This window comes from Thermobia domestica, chromosome 14 (genome assembly GCF_964235325.1).
Source record: "Thermobia domestica chromosome 14, izTheDome1.hap1.1, whole genome shotgun sequence".
Lineage (NCBI taxonomy): Eukaryota > Metazoa > Arthropoda > Insecta > Zygentoma > Lepismatidae > Thermobia > Thermobia domestica.
The window spans coordinates 112,328,184-112,348,726 of record NC_137467.1 but is presented as its reverse complement, the minus strand read 5'-3'; the positions used below and the strand labels follow the sequence as shown (position 1 = coordinate 112,348,726).

The 20,543-nt window shown below is 35.7% G+C and overlaps 1 protein-coding gene across 4 annotated transcripts in view; it reads left to right on the top strand.

The window, feature by feature from the left end:
- Positions 1 to 20,543, top strand: part of LOC145670289 (xylosyl- and glucuronyltransferase LARGE1-like) — a 290,539-nt gene that overhangs the window by 196,485 nt on the left and 73,511 nt on the right. For all 4 annotated transcript variants that reach the window (XM_081738744.1, XM_081738742.1, XM_081738740.1 and 1 more), the window contains 2 exons: positions 3,323 to 3,447; positions 8,477 to 8,632. In XM_081738744.1, the coding sequence (XP_081594870.1) occupies positions 3,323 to 3,447; positions 8,477 to 8,632 (281 nt within the window). The remainder of the gene's footprint in view (positions 1 to 3,322; positions 3,448 to 8,476; positions 8,633 to 20,543) is intronic.

Sequence of the window (20,543 nt, the reverse complement as noted above, 5' to 3'; positions counted from 1 at the left end):
CATGTAACCTGGTCACCGTGTGGCGGGTCTAAGATCATGTTACCTCTATCACCCAATCAGAATCGTGGTACCAAAGTACTCATCAAAGAAAATACCCGTAAAAGGAAACGAATTTCAAAAATTCAGAGTGAGGGATTTCCCCACAAAGGTGACTCATAACGTTATACCATGTAACCTGTCCACGGTATGGCTTGTTTAGGATCATGTGACCTCTATCAGCCGATCACAATCGTGGTACCAAAGTACACATCAAAGAGGATACCCGTAAAGGAAACAAATTTAAAAATTCCTAGGACCTAAGATCACGTGACCTCTATCAACGTATCGAAATCAAGGTACCAAAGCACTCATCTTACCCGTAAAAGGGGACGAATTTCAAAAATCCAAAGTGAGGGATTTCCCCGCGGGGTGACTCATTACGTCATACCACGTGACCTGAATTTACCGCGTGGGCGGGGCGTAAAGTCATGTGACCTCTATCAGCCAATCAGAATCGAGAAAAAATTTCCTGACTCAGTTGCATATACGGCGGGGAGTACTACTTTAAGTACCCCCATCAATTGTGAGATTTCCAAAAAGTACAGAGGTTCAGAATTGTGCGGTGGACATCAGATGATTTTTACAACTGTTACAGCTGATGAAATCTACATCACATTTTATGACTGCCCTACTCGCCAGGAAAGTCGTGTGTGGATCCATGAAGATTACCTGACACCAACTGAATTAAGACAGTGAACAATGAGGAAAGTCCTGCACGCTGTGTCTTTTCGTCGCACTAGTTTAGTCGCAGGTATCAGATTAAAAGAACAAAAGGTTATTACAGCATGATATGCTACATTTGTTTACCCCAAGTTCTTAAATCCGTGATAATGCGAGGTTTAATTCCACTTCGATAATGCCTCCACACACTACAAAGCAAGATCTTCAAGCTAATCATGTCAAAATACTTCAGCATCCTTCCTGTGCCCTGATGCTTTGTGTGACTTCTGGTGGCTTTTTAACTTTGGAAAGCATTTATGGAAACCCGGTTTTCACTCAGAAGACGAAACTGAAACATGAATCATGGACTTTTTCAGCAGTATTCCAAAACAAGAGTGGCAACGGGCTTTTGACTTATGACATGAGAGATTAAATAAGTATATTGCTGCAGGAGGTCGATACTTTGAACATATATAAGTTTTTTCAAGAGATGTATAGTTCTCCCCATTGGAAAAATTCGGAGAAACTCGTATATATTGTAAAGTTCTGTTTGGGCAGGTGTTGGTAGGGTATAGGTAGAGCAAATTACAGTCCAGAATAGTTTTTCCTACTACAGGTTTTTATTATAAAATTTTCACTATAATACAAAGTCGATTCAAAATTATGTTATGTTTGGGTAAATAGTGTCCCTTCGACCGGATTGTTTCGGAAAGGAATCCTCACGAATCCTGTGTTCCTTTTTGTAAATCAAAACAATGAAACCGGAGGTTTCGTGGTGTCTCTTTTCATGAAATACCTTCAGAAACTGAACTGAGGCAAAAGTGGTTGAAAGCAATATCAGGTGTTGTTTAGTGCTGTAAGAATGGAGGGTCGAAGCAATGACATTACTGATGCCAGAACAGCTCAATATGTCATTAAATGAATTGTAAGATCTGCACTTATTCGGGCATCAAAAGATTCAAATAGTGCATGCCAAAAAGACTGTGATTCTTCTACCTCAGAATCCATCAATCTGAATTCGAATACTATAATGCCGCCAATATTTGAACTACTAAGTTCAGTTCTGGTAATATTAGGAGAATTTCAAGAGCCCTGTAGGTAAATCTGAAAACTGCAGCGCAGGCGTTAGTTTTTGAATATTTGGTGCGCGTAGTTAAGAAAAAATAGGCTGCACTACATGTGTCCAAATTATTTCGGTGCCACCCACTGGAACATCGATTAATGGATTTGAAATACACTCAAGATAGAGGAATTCGTTATCCCACTCCTTACTTTCTGCGAATCGTGAAAAATATCCAGGCACTTATTGAAGCGGCTTTACCCTATTTCAAAAATGTCAGACTGCTTTTTCCAAACTTGAGTCATTATATAGCTCCAGCGTTACGCCATTCAACTGCGTTCAGATGCCCAAAAGATACAACCCATACATCTCAAGTCGCACCTACAGTAGTACAGAAATTCGTGAAATCTCTTCTTACAAACATTGGCAAGAGTATCAGAGAAAGTAAATCGTTTCAGATCAAGGCTTCTTCACGAAAAATATTAAAATTGTGATTTGTGAACTTTAGAATGAATTTTAAAAAATCCTATGGAAACAACAGAATATGAAGTTTCAGTATTCTTCATATGGCTCTTCTCACGAGACCAGCACACGAAATTATAATGATACTCTCGAGTGCAAGTATGTTTCAAGTTCTCAAAACCTTATAAAAATATGTGATTTAGCAGTAGCGGCTTTAGCAAGTAGTCCGGCCTTCTAAAATATTTGAAAAATATATAACCGCTAAAATATACAATAAAGAATAAATATATTTTCCACTGCTTATATTAATGGTAGATAATTAAACAACATCAAACACTACTGTAAAACAAATTTTCTACTGTCATTAATGAGTCAAATATGTATATCTATTCATACGCAAGGAAGCGGGCCTACCCAAAATTACAATGCTAAAGCCGCCCCTGCTGTTTAGGAATGCATGAAACTCTTATGTGAATTTTATGTGAACTTTTGTGTAGATATTGCTTTATATTTTGTGTGTGAGTGATATCATCATAAGTGGATGAATCCCGAGGCTTATTACCGGTCTGAAACGGCATCGCAAGAAGGTAAATAATTCAGTTTCATTGCTTAGATTTTATTAAAAAAAATAGAAACAAGCACACAAAAGAATAAATACTTCATCTGAAGTGGCCTAACAATTTCACAAAAATTTCTTTGATGTATACCTTTGAACAAACATTTAAGAAATAACTATACTCAAACATTTAGAAGCCAGAGTTCTGGGGTGGTATAGTAGTGACGCCAAGCGGCGAAATCTGGTGCTACTCATGTACGTGAAAACTCATTGAAAGATGAGGCAGTAACGACGAACGAACCTCCCGTTCAGCGGGCGGTGGTCTTACCTTTGGAAAGTTAGTGGGCTTTTGTCCTGTTCTTAATGAAACACACTCCACAGAGTATATATTGCAATTCTGAATGCTTGCTTGGTTTTAGAAAAGTCTGGTAACATATGCTGTTTAAACATTTTCATTAAATTCTTCTTTAGAAATTTGTTATGGGATTCTCGTATCTTTTTTGGTACTCTTATTATTTATTTATCTCTCTTAAATTTCTTTTCAGGACCTATTAGTCTAACACTCTATATGTCTGATGCAGAGGCTCAGCAGTTCCTGAGTTACGCTTTGGGATCGGAAATTTTAAGTTCTCGGAAGAATATTGGTTATCATATAGTATATAAAGAAGGAGTACGTATCATTTTCATCCATCTACAATGTAATGTGAAGTAAAATCTATTTATACATTACTAGGTCAAGATTATTCTACAAAAGGTTGGAGAGATATTCTGTCGTGAGTATTCTTGACGTTGAGTAGCGAGAGTAAAACAGGGAGATCTGCACCAGTCTGCCCGATCTACAGAGTTCGCAGAAAACATTTTCCGCGCCTACAGCAATTCATAGATTTTCTTTTATAACCTTTCGAATATCTACAGGAAGAAAAGGATAGTACAACGATTTCGGATGAAAGAAATGTAGTGAAAAAAAAATAATTTCTTATTTGGAATTACGCAACTTAAGAATATTGGCTAATTTCACCACATTTTGTTTCATCTCTGTTAAAGAACAAGATGTGAAATGCTGGAAGACGGAGGTCACTTCTCCAATCAACTGTTGTATTCAAACGATTATCTGTATTTGTTAAAGGAACAAACGAGGAGTAATTAACATATCACAAAGAAAGCAATTTGTTTAAGAAATTTGAATCACCTTATATTTACAACAAACTTAGCATTTATTCAATTAAATTCCAATAGTCTGGTGCGAGAAAGTTGGGATTCATTGTATAATTACTCGAGTAACGTTTTCGTTTTCTTTTGTTGAGCATGATCTCATGAACTAACATTGTTTATGTTATTATCATCATAAGTATTCTGCGATTGTTGGCAGGTCACTTGCCACAATTCAGAAGCTTCCATGCTCTGTGGTTCAGCTAACCTATCTGTCGTCATTTACCATTTTTTTTTTTAATACTGTCACTTGTACTCCATTTTAATACATCAGTTGTAGCCTTCTTTTCTCCTTCCTCTCTTCCCTCCCACCATACCATTTAGGATGATACAATTCCTTCCTCCCCACCATTTCTAACAGCCTTTTATTCGTTTTCTACAGGACTCATCAAATTCTCTTCATTCTTCTTCTCATCCATAGTTTGAAAGCCTGTAGTTGTTTTTCATCACTTTTGCGTAACAATACTCCACGTGAAGTATTTTATGAGTCTTTTTTTCTCAACTTTTTATTCAAGGTCCCACAAAATACCTTTCTTCCTTCTAAAGGCTTCTTTCACCATTCCTATCCTTACTTTTATATCACTTTCGCATCTTAAGCCTGTCACTTGTTCTATTTTCTCCCCTCCTAGTTTTATAATTAACACCTATTACTTCGTTCTAATCACCATGGTTTTTATCTTCGTAACATTTATTTTCATTCCATGTTTTTTTTTCAACCCTTCCCTAAATTTTCTAACATATTTTTTTTTTTTTTTTTCAGATTCCGCAACAAGCACCATATACACCTAATCGTTTTACCTCCTTTCGAAATCTCGTTTTCATTTGGTAGACTTTTTTATAAACTCTTCTAAATAGATACTAAATAATATTGGCAAAAGGTAGCATTCCTGTCGAACTCTTATTCCAGTTGCACTTTCCTCTGTCATTTCCTCCACTATTCTAACAGTTAATTCTTGGTTCATATTTAAATTTCTTATAAGTCTTGGATCTCACCATTCTAGCTCAACCTTCTTTAGAACTCTCAATAAATGCATTAATAATTCTTAGTAGTTCACGCGGTCAGAAGCCTTTTCTAGATCAATATATACAACATACATCTCGTTGTCTTTTTTTCTGTAAACCTTTCACTGGGTACTTTTAACCCCTTACGTGCGTAATTATTGGAAAATTTCCTTGCAGGTGTTGCCTTACCCATAATATTATGCATGCTGTTTTGTAGGCACTCAGTGGAACCCGTAATAAAACGAAAAATTGTTTTGTTCTTGTATTCTCTGTATAGCGTAAATTACTCAGGGGAGACGCATTTTCAAACGACACAGGGTTTTGCAGAATTAAAAAGAGTTCTAAAAATGTGAAAAAATTACGCCGCAACACTTTTGTTCAGAAATTACGCAGTTCATACAAGATACGAGGGCCCATGTATTTACGACTTACGCATGTAAGGATTAATAATCTAATAGCATCCTTCGTACCCTTACCTCCTGAACCCGAAGTACTCCTCTTCAGCTTTTTCATTTGTTTTCCATACGACTCCTCTTGTTCAGTATTCGAAGGAAAATTTTTGTTACATGTGATATGAGACTAATAGTTCTATAGTCCTCAGATCTCTCTGGGTTCGAATTTTTAGCATCGGTATCATGATTGTCTTCAGGAAATATTTTGGCCACTCTCCTGTTTCATATAATTTATGTTTAGTTTCCCATCGTTGTCCACCTCCGGTTTTTCAAGTGGAAAGTTCCGATGAAGTACTTAATCTTCATCTGTACGGTTGTTGGCTAAAGAAAATTCGTAAGTCTATGGTCGAGGTTTTCAACTGTATTCGATAGTTCGGTCATTCGGACGACTCACCGTTGTGTTCAGTCACTTTAACGTGTGAACTTGCACATGAAGCATTGCACTCTAAAATTAATTAACAACTAAGCTTTCCTGTTGTTTGATGAGTATACTTGTTCTTGGGCTATCAGTCATGTAAATTCCACGTCGTCCAATGATTCGATAACTGTTAACGTTGTTCTCGTCTCTCATACAGAGACTAGAAACAGAAGCCTTTATTATATGGGAATTGGGAGAAAGGGAGCGGAGTTTGATTGGGCAATGGCGACAACAAATCAGCGTCGGTCTGTGGCCTCAATTGTGATTGGCTGGTTGACTGGGTTGATTAGCAAGCCCCGATTGGTTGTTTTCAGTAAAGGGTTCCTGCTGCTCAGGGAAGTAAGGGAAAATGGTGCAGGTCAGGGAAACTCAGGGAATAAGACTGGAAATTAGGGAAATTTTATAAAATATTTTTTTTCTAACATTAATTGTACACCAATTTCTGCTTAGCCAAACATAAATGATCACAGTATGAGACATTGCTTAGATTTTTATGGGTGGTAAGTGGAATATACGTATGAGCAATTGATTACTATTCGTTTCTATAGAATAAATGTTCTCATATATAAATATTCACCATTATTTATTCCTTATTTATATATCAGCGTCATCCGACACCTGTCATGAAAGTCAGGGAATTTCCTGCCAAAGGTCAGGGAAATACATTTCTCCAGATTAGTAGGAACCCTGCAGTATATTTTCTTCCAATGAGGGAAAACCATGTTTGAGTAAGTTGAAGACCGGTATCCCTATTGAGATTCCTACCTTCTACTGTAGTATTGCTATTGCTTCCTTTATTTTTCTTTTCCAGTAGCCTGAACACTTTGCTGTAAAAGTTGTTTCAGAGAAAGATATGTTGTGTTCCTCAAGTATGTTATGCCCTACCAATCCTGATTCTTCTAACGACAGCAACCAAAGATCAACCTTTTTTATATCTAAGGTTAAAATCAGTGTTTGAGATAAAATATTTAATTGGAATTGAATGGAAATCACAAGAGCATTTCTTAAAGATATTCTACAAATATGTATTAAACGCAAATAAAATATATAATCCATAATAAAGTACGATAGTATTTCCTATTTGGCATATACATAACGTACTCTCTGCAACATTTTCCGAAAACAAGTTCTGTTACATGTTTCACCCACTGCCTTTCATTCCACAAACTGTAATTGAATGTCTCGAAGAGCTACAATCAAGAATTTTGTAATTACTTTTCCTGATGGTGATCCATAACCTTCATGTCAAAAACGATTCCTTAACTGAATCATGCGAGGTATGTCGGCCTAAAAGAAGATATTTGTTTCAGTGTTGGAACGATTACAATATGTTGTGTTAATCATTATTATTCCTAATTCTTTTCAAAGACTGCTATTTAAACCTCCAAAAACTGATACAACAGCGACCATAGGATACCGTATTTTTTCAAGAGATACGGTTTTGGCAAATAACGTCTTCGTAGACCGAATGTCGAAATCGAAATGTGTTGGCTGTTTCCGTTTTCGCACGGGTCACCGAACAGAGTTATTTCCTTTGTGATAATACGCCCTCTACAGATTTCAATTATCTCTAACCCGGTTCATTAGTTTTGGATTTCTTTTTCGCCACTTCTTATGACTTTTCTCTGCTACCAGTTGAATATTGTTTAGTAGCAACGTGCAGAAAGAATAGAAGGAATTTCCATTTCTCTGTGTGGACACCTATGGGCATTGTGAAGAATTTAGGCTTAGTTTTTTAAACTTAAAACTGTAGAATATCTTCTAAGTTTTTGTAAGCAGGAATATATAAGCCAATATCACACTCTCCGTGAGGAATACCAACTGTATGCACATATTTCTGTATATTCCACTTGATAAAATATTAATTCCTTAAAGGTGAGAACTAAATGTTCTACTGATTTTTATTAGAAACAATTGTGGCGTTAAAGAGATCTAGGGTAGTCGTATATTCTTGGTTACATTTTTTTAGAAACATTATATATTTGAAGTATCTGCCAACTGTCTAGCTTTCTCTTTCTTTCCTTTCTTCTCCTTCCTTCCTCCATTGAAGTACAAAGTAGATTCTGCTTCGGCACTCTTGTGATGTACTTTTTTTTTTTTTTTTTTTTTTTTTTTTTTTTGAATGACTATTTTGGTAAAAAGTCAGTTCAGACCAAGAAACAAAATACAGTTTACAGTTACGTCACTCTTTAGTAAATGTACAACGTATCATTACTAATCATTCTAGACAATTTTTCTGTAGTTTGGTTATTTGCTAACCTGGTCAAATGTTTGTCAGATTTGAGAGAGTCTGTTTTACATACTACTTTTATGCATAAATGTACATCACTTCGTACATTTTACCATTTGCTTGCATTTACTTTTAATGCAATTTTGGATTTGTGAAGTGAAAACAAAGTTATGCAAGTTGTATTGTCTGTGTAAATTCACATGTTATTACATAGTATTGTATAATGCAAACAGCTTCTTCTGTGTTGTTGCACGAACTTTTGTTGTAGGTATGTTGATTATCTTCGTGGTTTGAGTACAGAGTTTTCTCAAATGTGTTTCATAAAACTGCGTATATAATTAGTCTGTAAAGAATAAATTTTATGCTGATAGTTCCTTACTCATTACAGAACTTCTATCCAGTGAACTTCTTACGTAATGTTGGCCTTCAGCAAGTTAACACCCCATATGTCTTCCTGACTGATATTGATTTTCTTCCAATGTACGGATTATATTCATATATTAAAAAGTCGATTCAGATCTTAAATTTGGAATCGTCCAAGAAGGTAAGTAAAAATTACTATGAACCATAGCGAATGATATCACATTGGATTGGAAGCGTGCCTCAGATAGAACTCAATGCACTCTTGCACTTGATTCATCTAAGATTAAAATCGATACATACATAATTTTCTTTTAATTGATATAACTTGCAGCTTGTATTCTTTTATGCATTCATGTCCATTTACTCCAATCAGTTCATTAAGAGTTAGTTGAAAGTTTCATTTAGAATAATAAAACATTAGCAGTACAAAAAATATAAATCATAAATAACTGAGTATAAAATGTCACGTGTTGTCATTGTTTATTATGTTATGACAGATTTATAGTATTCAGTTTGCATTTATAGTTTCTAAATTGAATTGCTTATTTGTGTTGCAAATCAGAGCAATGATCTTCGCTCAGCATCCATTCCAAAGAAATGAATATAAAAAGTTGATGCAAGCAATTTACTCGTCATTTGGCCTAACTCCCATTTTGCCTAACACATTTTCAGCCATCAATCACAGATAATAATCGGATCTACCACATTAGGTGAAATGCCAATTCCATTTGGCCTAATTCCCATTACGCCTAACGATTTCATCACGAAGGAAATACTCCCTATATAGAAGATCTGACAGTGTTTTCATACGTATACATAAATAAGTGTCAGAAACTTACATAAAAAAGCCAAGGGTGGATAACTTAACGAAATGTTCAATATCTACAATTTGTTATCTGTTACGGTTACTATTTTGTAACCCATTTCTGCACCTAGTTAATAACGTTATTGGTCAGTGTAACTTTTAAAATGGTACGCTCTGAATTATGTTACGCTGAGTAACGTTACTCAATGGAACATTCTGCATTTTGGTATTGTAGTTACGGTCACCAAGGGATTAGCGTTACTCGAAATACCCACGTATGTCGTACCTGCTTGAGATTGTTAAGATAAAACTGGTTCCACTAAATACCAGTTCTCTCTCGAATCCAAAGGGTTTTGTTCCTTGATTTTAGCGATATGAAACGTATTGAAATTCTGCAGAACATTTTTGTGTAAGTAGATATATTTTTGTTATGATGAGTACCATTTCTATGTTTCTCTTTTCTTTATCGGTTACCTTTTGTACCTGTATTTCATCTTCTTCAATTCTGATGGTCTTGGAGTTACGCTTGAGTAACGTTTAAACATCCTTGACGACAGGGAGTCTAAGGTTGGCTTTAAAAGAATCTCCATTATACTAGTAAATAAATTCCACGTTTTTCAGTCTGTTTTCTTTTTCCTCATACTTAAGTTTCAGTAAACACCTTAGGCCCTCAGGCACATGTCCTTTGAGAATAGCATTACTTTGATTGCTCTGTATTTAAAAAGAGGAAAAAGATAAATGATCAAAGAGTGAAGTTTTTAATGTAAGCTTATTGATAAGATTTTTACTTCTTGTGATGACACTGCGGATAGTTGAGTTGATTTGGAGTTTAACGTCCTTTTCGGCAGCGAGGCTTTATGAGACGGGACCTACTGATTAACATGGAATCGAAACCACATGTGCTCACTCCGGGAATCGAATCCGGGTCTTCCAGGCGAAAGGCGCGTACGAGGCATGAAGGAGCTCACTGCCGGTAGTCACCATATATGTTTATTTTACAACAGTCTTGCACTGACCAATGTGGTTGAAGCTCGAGCTCACTTCCCAACAAGGATCGAACCCGGAGCTACATACACCAAAGTTACACATATACTGGGCCCCCAGGGAAGCAGGAAGGACATTTCATTTGCTTGCAAGCAATTTAGTTTATAAATCAAATACATATCAGACATCAGTGGCGTAGCGAGAAACTCATCAAGGGGGACCAACACACAAGATTTGGTAGAAAGGATCTTTTGAGGGGTTAACCAATAACTACCAGTAGGCCTACATTTGAATTGAATTGGATTTTTTTAAATGCCTTTAGGCACCTGTGGTGTGAATGAGGAAATGCCCTGGAAATCCTAAGTATCTGTTCTCGGTGAATCCCTTTGTTGAACTTTTAGAAAATTGACTTAAACTATCGATTTTGCAAAACTTCCCTTTGATTTAAGCCCAAATCGAAACATGACAGAGGAAAATTTCGGAAAGTGTTGCTATTTTCACTCCTAGCTTCTCACTTTAGGTAGTGTATATTTACAAGGAACGGGGTGCACGTGCACCTTTGCACCTTTAAACATATTTCTATTTTATTTTATTTTTGTAAAAAAAAAAAAAAAAAAAAAAAAAAAAAAAAAAAAAAAAAAAAATCTGCCAGAGAAAGAAAATTGTCAAAAAGTGCTACCCATCCAGAAGACTATTTTCTTCTCATGTGAATGTTTTGACTTCTCGTGGCAATGTGGTAATCTGTAGTTTATTTTGTCTCATTTTCTCCCTTTGATTTGTAATGTTCGTTGTTTTGTTTAAATGCTTATAAGTTAACTTGCGAGAAAGTGTCATAGTCGAAGGTTGTACTACTTGTAGAACTGATATTAAAAAGTAAATAAAAGAATTATCATGGAAACAAATTTTTCATGTTGTATTCAGAAAACAAACATAGGGTTCTTGCGGTTCTAAATTGCGGTTCTGAAATTAATATATCGCAGGCATTCGTTGATATAGTAGCCTACATGTTGGTTTTCACCAGGTACATTCGTGAAGTGTCCCCTCGAGATTCGTGTAAAATTGATTTAAATACAAAGTTCTCTGCTGTCTAATGTGTATTGTACTAAATTTAGCTGCCCATGCCGGTAATTGGCATATTTATGGGCCTTCATATATCCGGAATTCTATCATACACTACCATAACGCTCGGACACAAAATTCATTTTAGTTTATTTAGATGTTACTCACTGGACATGAATATGGGCATATGAAAAACAAATTGGATCAAGTACTGCTTCTGACACATGTTACCCATCCCGGCCGCCATCTTAGATCCGCCATATTAGATTTTACTTTTGGTTTTTCAAATGGAGATAGGTGCAAGTGTTACATCGGACATTTACGTTTACATTCACTGGTGTAATGTATTTTACCGTAGCTTGTACCATTTGGAAGGTATTACATGTTCATTCCCTCCAGCCACTTTGCGAATAGACATTGCAGGTTAATATCAGTTACGATTACGTTTTTGATGTTGACAAATCAAAACAATTTCTAACTGGTAAACTCCTTACAACATAGGTGTCATAATCTTATTACATTTCCATGAGTGATTGTTATTACTTCCATGTTATAATATAATAAGGAAGTATTGTATTCTGTCAAAATGCCTAATGTAGATCCAGATACGGCCAGATTTGGGTGAAGACCTACCATTTCCGTATTGACATCTGTGTGTCTGCATGTATATAAGTTCAGAGAATATTTCATCAACGATAACACATAAAAGATTGCATATACACACGGGGCCCTGCACAACTTTCTATTTGGTTCAATATGAAGTGCTTGACATTTAATGGTATATACAAGCTACGATAAAACTCAGTACACCAATGAAATTCCGAGAAAAGTTTACATTAATTTGATGTATCATTTGAACCTATTGCCATTTGAAAAACCGAAAGTTAAATCCAAGATGGCGGCCAAGGTGGGTAACATATATCAGAGAAGGAGTACTTGATTCAATTTGTTCTGCATATGCCATTCATGTCCAGTGAAATCTAAAGAAACTAAAAGCAACTTTGTGTCCGAGTGTTATAGTAGTGTATAATTGAATTCCGTATATATATGAAGGCCCATAAATATGGAAATTACCGTTATGGGCCGCTTAAATTAGTACAATACACATTGGGCCACGGAGAACTTTGCATTTGAATCAATGTTACACGAATCCCGAGGGGACACTTCGCGAATGTACCTTGTCAGTCTCCGTACAACTTGGAATCGCTTAACATTAGTTTTACGGGAAGAAAAAACGACATCATTTGGAACAACTTTCCAGTTTCGATCATCTGTATTTCCTCCTTATTTATTCGGTGTAAGGACTTCAAACTTATTTTGTTGGATCTTGCTTATCGAAAGGTTTTTAAAACTGCCTTACTGCCCCCAAAGTCTGAAATTCAGGGTGGGGTGGGGGCGGATGCCCTCCTGTCCCATTGACGCCCCTATCTAGCGGCTGTCATATGAAACTATCCCACGGCCTTTAACGTGGTTTTAGTTATACTTATTGCGGACTCTTGACTGCGAAAATATTACGTTTGGAAATAGAATTCATTTGCTGAGCAAACCTGAACCTTATTGAAAATGGACTTGGATCCCTAGTGCTCTGAACGCCTCAAATATTACTTTTCTTCAATGAATTATTGACTTAAAAAACAACCAATTACATAGGCTTGCAGAAAATATTCTAAAGTTAGCACAACATGAAGTGTGCTTCAAACTATCATTTCAAACTATCATGAAGTGTGCTTCAAACTATCAAACTAATAGTTTTCGAAAATTTATTATTTTAAGATAATTTTATTAGTATGAGTGTTCTGAAATAGTAATCAAATTTTTGCAATTAAAAATCACACCCGCCTCCATGAAACGCGAATTTAGCCCCTAAGAGCATAATTAGGAAATTTTCAGAAGCAGTAACTCCGAAATGACTTGTTTTAAGGCTAAAGTAACCGCACAAGCGTATTTCTGGTAAAGTTCTAGCCTTAAAACACGTAACATGACTCCATTTGTATTTGAAATTTTGAATTCCAATCAAAGATGCCAGCCATGATGTTTGATAGCACTATCTGATGTGTCAGACCACTTAAAAGTTTCATCATTCTCCCTCAACCCGTTCTCAACGCACAAGGGTGGTGAGGACTTTTGTTTCACCATGCATATTGATAGATTGTGTGAAATCTCCACAGTAGGTAGATTTTAAAATCTACCTAAAAAGCTAATTACAACCAAGAAAGTACTTATGAGAATCACTGGCAAGAGGGTGTAATAAAAAGGGGTTGGAATATGAAATAAGTTGAGAATTACTAATCTATACTGAAATATTCTGTACCCAGCACAGTGTTATTAATCAGGATAAAATAAATGAGAAGGTCGGTTGCTAGTAAAGAGCAAAAAGTCCTAAGAAATAAGTTATTACATGATTTTGAAACATGTTAAAAATCGTGTTTTAAACTGTTCAAAATGTTTAAGACATGTTTTTTTTTCGTCTGTGTTTTAAAACATGTTTAAAACGTTTTGAACATCTTTTTTTTATGTTTTAAACACGTTTTGTTCTTTTTTATAAAAAAAATAAAACTATTTTTTCCAACCCTTGTCTGGTGCCTAAGTAATATAAAACAAAAACCATGTACCAAATTGGTCGCCAGGTTGGAATTTTCGATCGCCAGATCGCCAATGATGACTGAATATTTTAGTTTGGCGATAGACATTTGCATAAATTATATCTTGCAAAAAAAAAAAAAAAAAAAAAAAAAAAAAAAGAAAGAAAAAAAGAAAGAAAGAAAGAAAAGAAAAAAGAAAGAAAAAAAAAACTATATGATCTTGTTGCTGGATTCAGACTTGAGGTTTCGCGGCGTGCCTGTAATATATAGCAAATCAATATATAGAAGTCATTACATATGCCGGCATGAAAAGGTAAGAAATATGGCGTTTGAAGCGAATAACTGACAATGTACAGGGCCAAATGAATACATTCTCACACTCAAAATTATACTTCAGCCCCTTCACCTTCCGTCAAACAAAATATATTCGTAGTTCTTTTGTTGTTGTAAAGGCGAACCTGTCCTTTGCCCTGTCGCTTTGTAAAGTATAGCGATCTTTATTCTTTGGACAATGGGCTATCTGCGCACCATATTTCGATTATATTCAGCCAGTAGTTACGGAGAAATAAAATAGAACATACAAGGCAAGCCGAGCCGAGCCAATCGCCGGCCGAGCTCGGCCATCACATGTAGTGATCTTTATTTCTTAGATGATTGGGTATTTTCGCATCAAGTTTGGTTTAAATTTAGCTGACAGTTACCGAGGAATAAAGTACTACATACACACACACATAATTACAGTACATCTGGAGTAAAAGTACAACATCCGGTCAGCTTACGCTGGGAACTGAAAAGAAAAGTCCTAACATCAGGATCACAAATAGAACATACTATATGTAAGCGGAATCCACTTTCAACATCGCAATATTAATGGGGGGGGGGGGGGGGGGGGCTTGAGCCGGGTGATCCTCCCTGACTACACCACTGTCAGACATGACCTACAGCTTAAGGGGATGTCTTCCCATCATCAGAGGCTTCAGAATCTTCATAAGATAATATGTAAAATTTAATGCATAAATATCTTTAAAAATACTGCATTTAGGAACTGGTAATTTTGTTGCCAAAGAGTAATACAATTCAGATGACTCACAATTTTGCACCTAATTACTTGGATTAATTGTAATGCATTCTTCCGTATTGAGTTACTGCAGGTAAAGAGTCAAAAGACCACTTGCAAACCTCATGAATTACTATGGATGGCATTCTTTGAAGAACAAATGCTGAGGAGGGATGTATTATGGCAATTTGAAAAGTGAAACCCGTGTCTACCCCTCCAGTTTCATAATCATTTATGCCTTGAGCAGTTTCCCTTTCCACTCCCACTTCCCACTGTTTTCCCACAACTTTACGACACAACTATCTGAATGTGCTTTTTCGCCGTAAGTTGGTATGATTCACGTGTCAACAAAATACTTCGTAGAACAAAGATAATGATCTTTGAAACCTCAGTATGGAATATCTTTCCAATTGCTTTTCTACATCTTTTGTTGGTTGAAACGGATGGATTCTCCTTCGAAGCAGTAGCTTTAATCTCTTCCACTCACAAATGTACAACCAAAAAAGTCTAAATGTTTCTTATATATTTGCCTATTTCTTTTGTTTTCTGGAAGGATAGATTTCTTTTCATTTTATAATATTTATCACAAAAACGCACACAGTACGATGTTTCTGTGGTTAGAACGGATTAATTGTGTGCAGGGATGGCAAAAATCAAGTTTTCGTTGTAAGTTTTTTTTTTTTTTTTTTTTTTTGAATAACTATAGAGTTTATCAAAACTCCATTATATATTTACCATATTCGCGTGTGTCAGTGTGTGACAAAAATAAATAAATAAATAAAGTATTTCATGGATCATCACCAAATTTGGTAAAAGAGTCAAGAATTAGGAAGTGAGTTTGTTATTAAAATAGTCTTCTCAAACCGAAAGTGCTTTAAATAAACCATTTCCGGTTTGATTATTGATCACCATAGATCGAAAAACGTAATACGTGTTAAGATCCGAGTTTCTGTTTCGTAAGAACATATTTAATCTCTATTATTAACTCTCTACTAAAACCGGAAGTGGTTCATTCAACTATAATTTCTCGTTTCAATAAATATTGGTCTACATAGAGCAAGAGCGGTAGATGAAAGCAGTTTTCTCCATTCGGATAGCTCTCAAGTGTCTCAAAAGTGCAGTGGCGTAGTCAGGGGGGCTCACCCGCCTCAAGCTCTCCCCATTAGTGTTGGAATGTTGAAAGTGGATTCTGCTTACATGAAGTATGTTCCATTTGTAATGTTAGAACTTTTCTTTTTAGTTTCCTTAGTAAGCATAAGGGAGCTTGTAGTTTTACTCCAGATGTAATTAAGTATGTGTGTATGTAGTAGTTAAGTATGTGTGTATGTAGTACTTTATTCCTCGGTAACTACCACCTAAATTTAAACCAAATTAGATGTACAAGTACCCAATCATCTAAGGAATAAAGATCACTACATGTGATGGCCGAGCTTGGTCGGCGATAGGCTCGGCTCGGCTTGCCTTGTGTGTTCTATTTTATTTCCCCGTAACTACTGGCCAAATATAATCGAAATTTGGTGTGCAGATAGCCCATTATCCAAAGAATAAACATCTCTATACTTGGTGGCCGACTCGGCAAAGGACAGGCTCGGTTCGGCTCTGTTTGTATGTTGTACTTTATTTCTTGGTATTGGTCAGATTTAAATCAAATTTGGTTTCCAAGTATCGCTTAAGGCAGCGTTTCCCAACCTTTTTCAACTTGCGGCACACTACAGGTGTAACTTGAATTCTCGCGGCACACCCATATATATATATATATATATATATATATATATATATATAATTACCGTGGTATTTTAATGTGATTACTAATTTCCTTCTTACAGAGAAGAAAGCTCGATCACTGATTTTCCCCCGTGCTAAATCATTATACTTATTTTTCATTCTAATTTTAAAATAGAAAACAATAGCAATGAAATATAGGATTCGGGTTTTTAAAAATCCACTTTCTCTTTCGAAAACTGTATCTAACCTCTAACTAAAAGGGAAGATCACTAAATAACGAACAAATAAACAAATCTCCTATACTTTTAAAACACAAATGTAGGTAATTTGTAAGCATGCTTGCTTTGTTGAATTTATTGAATGATATGTTAAAATTTCAAGTTACGAAATAGTCTGCAACAATAAAGAAGTAATAATGGTCATGACATAAATACGTTTTTCAACATTAAAAATGTACAGAAAAGTAACACAGTATGAAATTTAAAATTGTAGATTTATAGTAGAGGTTCATAGTAATGTGAAATATAAATATACATTTTCCCCTGTCTTGCAATTTGGTTCGTATAGAATTAATAATTTGTTTCGATTTTCTCGCGGCACACCAGCGGCCCATTCGCGGCACACCAGTGTGCCGCGGCACACCGGTTGGGAAACGCTGGCTTAAGGAATAAAGATCATTATATATTATGTCTAGGCTCGGTCGTCGACAGTCTCGACTCGACTTGTCTTGTACGTTGTATCTTTTTTTTCAGTAACTACTGGCCGAAATATTTTAAGCAGGGACGCAAGTGGAATGCAGGACAAAAATGTCCTTCTCTCCTCTTGCCTTATGTTTTCTTACTTACTTGACAAAAGTTATATTATTTTGCTTGGTGAATTCTTTTCCTTCAACCTTCAGAAAATCATGCTTTTGCAAAGCTCTGCTTTCTTTTAAGCCCCAAACAGAAACATGATGGCAAAAAGTTTCGGAATGTGTTGCTATTTTCACTGCTCGCTTCTCATTTTAGATAGTGTATATTTACAACAAAGGGGGGAAGTGCACCTTTGTAGTCCCTAAATCCGGCCCTGTATATATAGTGTATATATATATATATATATATATATATATATATATATATATATATATATATATATATATATATATAGATAGATAGATAGATAGATAGATAGATAGATACAGTGGCGGTTCCAGGATATGAACAAGGGAGGGGCTAAACCATAGCTTGCAGCTTTATCCAGTGTAAAGCAGAATTGAAGCCCATTTTAACCAGTGTATACCTGATCGTCAAGGGGGGACTATAGCTCCTACAGCCTTCCTTCGGATCCGCGCCTGTATACAAGGGCGCCGATTTCTCTGTAAAATGGGGGGCCTCATTTAGATGGAGAAGGCATATATGAGGATTTTAAAACAAATTGCATTCAAATTATTCCAAATATTATATCTTCTTAAATACAATTAGGGGGCCTACATGTGCTTTGGGGGGGGTCCCGGGTCACCTTGGTCCCTTAGAATCGGCGCTCATGCCTGTATATATATATATATATATATATATATATATATATATATATATATATATATATATATATATATATATATGAAATGCTTGTGTGTGAACGCCACCTTGATGAGTTTCTCGTTCGCAACTGCAAGAATACCTTTCATGTCCTCTATTGATCTTCAATTGAAACCGGAAGTCGTAGGAATGAACCACTTCCGGTTTCAATAGTCATATCCATAGAACAGGAATTGTGACAGTAAGAAGCGGTTTTCTGCATTCTATTCAGCGTTCTAAAAATAGCTGCCATCTTCTGTGGTCGAAAATCAGAAACTTCCTGTTTTAACGTTGAGAGTTATAGAATAAATCTATAATAGATAACAAGAAGCTGTTTTCTGCAATCAGTTAAGCGTCCCAAAAATATACATTTCGTCTGTATTCTAATCCCTCTACTAAAATCGGAAGTGGAAGAAATCTATTACCTTTTGGGGTTTCAATATTAATTGTGAAAATATTGCACTACAGAAACCTATTTTTCCGTTGCTTATTTATTTTATTCAGGTTTATTTTCCTTTGCAATTAAATTAGTTAATCTATAAATGTAATTACTTATCATTATTGTATTCTTTATTTCGTAAATTATCTTATAATACAAATATATTATTAGTGGTGAGCTTATGTCCGGGGAGCTTTTGTCCGCTTTTGCATTAACATAGGTGAGCTTAATGCCGGTGAGCTTATGTCCGCGACCCGAAAATATACACCTAGTTTTGACTGATAAATATTTTACATAGTGTATATTGAAATATTGTCTTCCATGTGGCCTACATGTGTAAACTTTCAACATGAGATTGATTTTACTAACTCCCTTCCCCCTTTTATACTTGATGAATTGCAACCTCAAACAACAGCATTATTCCTTAAGTAAAAGGAAGACACATAGCACGTAACCGGACTCCGCTAGTCTACCGTAAGCTTTTCCATTGTCTCAAGATACTGAATCAACGCCGGAAAAGTACTTTAGCTCCCACTGGGAATTGAAACCAAGGCCTATGTGGGGATCCACAGGATTCAGATTCCTCCCCACAAAACTTCGTAAGTCGACGAACATTTGTGAACTTTCTTACTATAAGTATACTTCTTTGTCATCGAAATGATTGACATAGGCTAAAAATTTTAATATCTTTAGCTCTATCATGTTTAATAAGAGGCACTAATTAACAATTGTCGTCTTTTCGGGTGTTGAATAACACAGGTCAAATACTACATATACGTATTAGACCTGCAAAAATCTTCGGATACCTCCAAACAAAACAAAAAAACAACAAAAAAAATCTGGGCGCGTGCCTGGCGTGCTCTAAACATTCATTTATTTATGCAAAATATTTCAAATGCAGCTTCTAAGGCCAATTTACAACAGAATATTTTAACATCAATAATGGAAAAAGGAAAGGAGAAAATCAGACAGGATTTATGCTTAAAGATAACATCCCGACATTCACTTTGTGGAACAACGAAATAAGCTGGTAAAACCGGTCAGGGTAGCAGGCCACAAGCTTTGAACCCAGGATCTCCCTTTTGCGAAAGAAGAACGCTAGCCACTAGGCTATGCTCGCTAGACATAATAATAATAATAATAATAATAATAATAATAATAATAATAATAATAATAATAATAATAATAATAATATAGTTTGATTCAATATAGTGAACAAATTGGGGATGTGCCTGGATTAAGAATCAGCAAACAACGGTGAAATATTCCAAAAATAATGCAGATTGATAGCCAATGACGTGGCCATGCATCACACAATTTCCTAGCTATTTTGTGGGCTTTGTTTTAATAATAATAATAATATGATTTTCACAGGCTTGCACCCACCATTCATGGAACAGTTCTTACATAAATTAATCCTACTCTTGTTGTGGACAGCGAAGAGCGCTACGAAAACAAAGCAAGATGAAGAATGAAAGAGATTGTCTATTTTCCCTCCCCTTTGCTACTTTTGTCTCACTGTGTGCTTCCCCCTGACCCTGCTATCCCCTTCCACCTGCCTTTTTCCTTGTATGTGACTGACTTCCTCCTATGATATTCACAGAAATCGATCTCTTTTTTCTCCCTGTCTCTACTTCATATTTGCAATAACAACATATGAAAGTGAAATATTCATTCTGCTTCACCACCTGAAGAACGAAATTCAATGTGACCCTCTGAAGAACAATGCAACAGATACCATGTCCGAGGAACTCTTTAAAGATCTGATAAGATCTGTAACTGATGAACACAATACCTTTACCAAACCTGTCTGACCAACTGTGTTACTCATGTGGCAAATAGTATTTGTAACGAAATAGCTTCTGTTCCACACATTTTCGTTCCATTA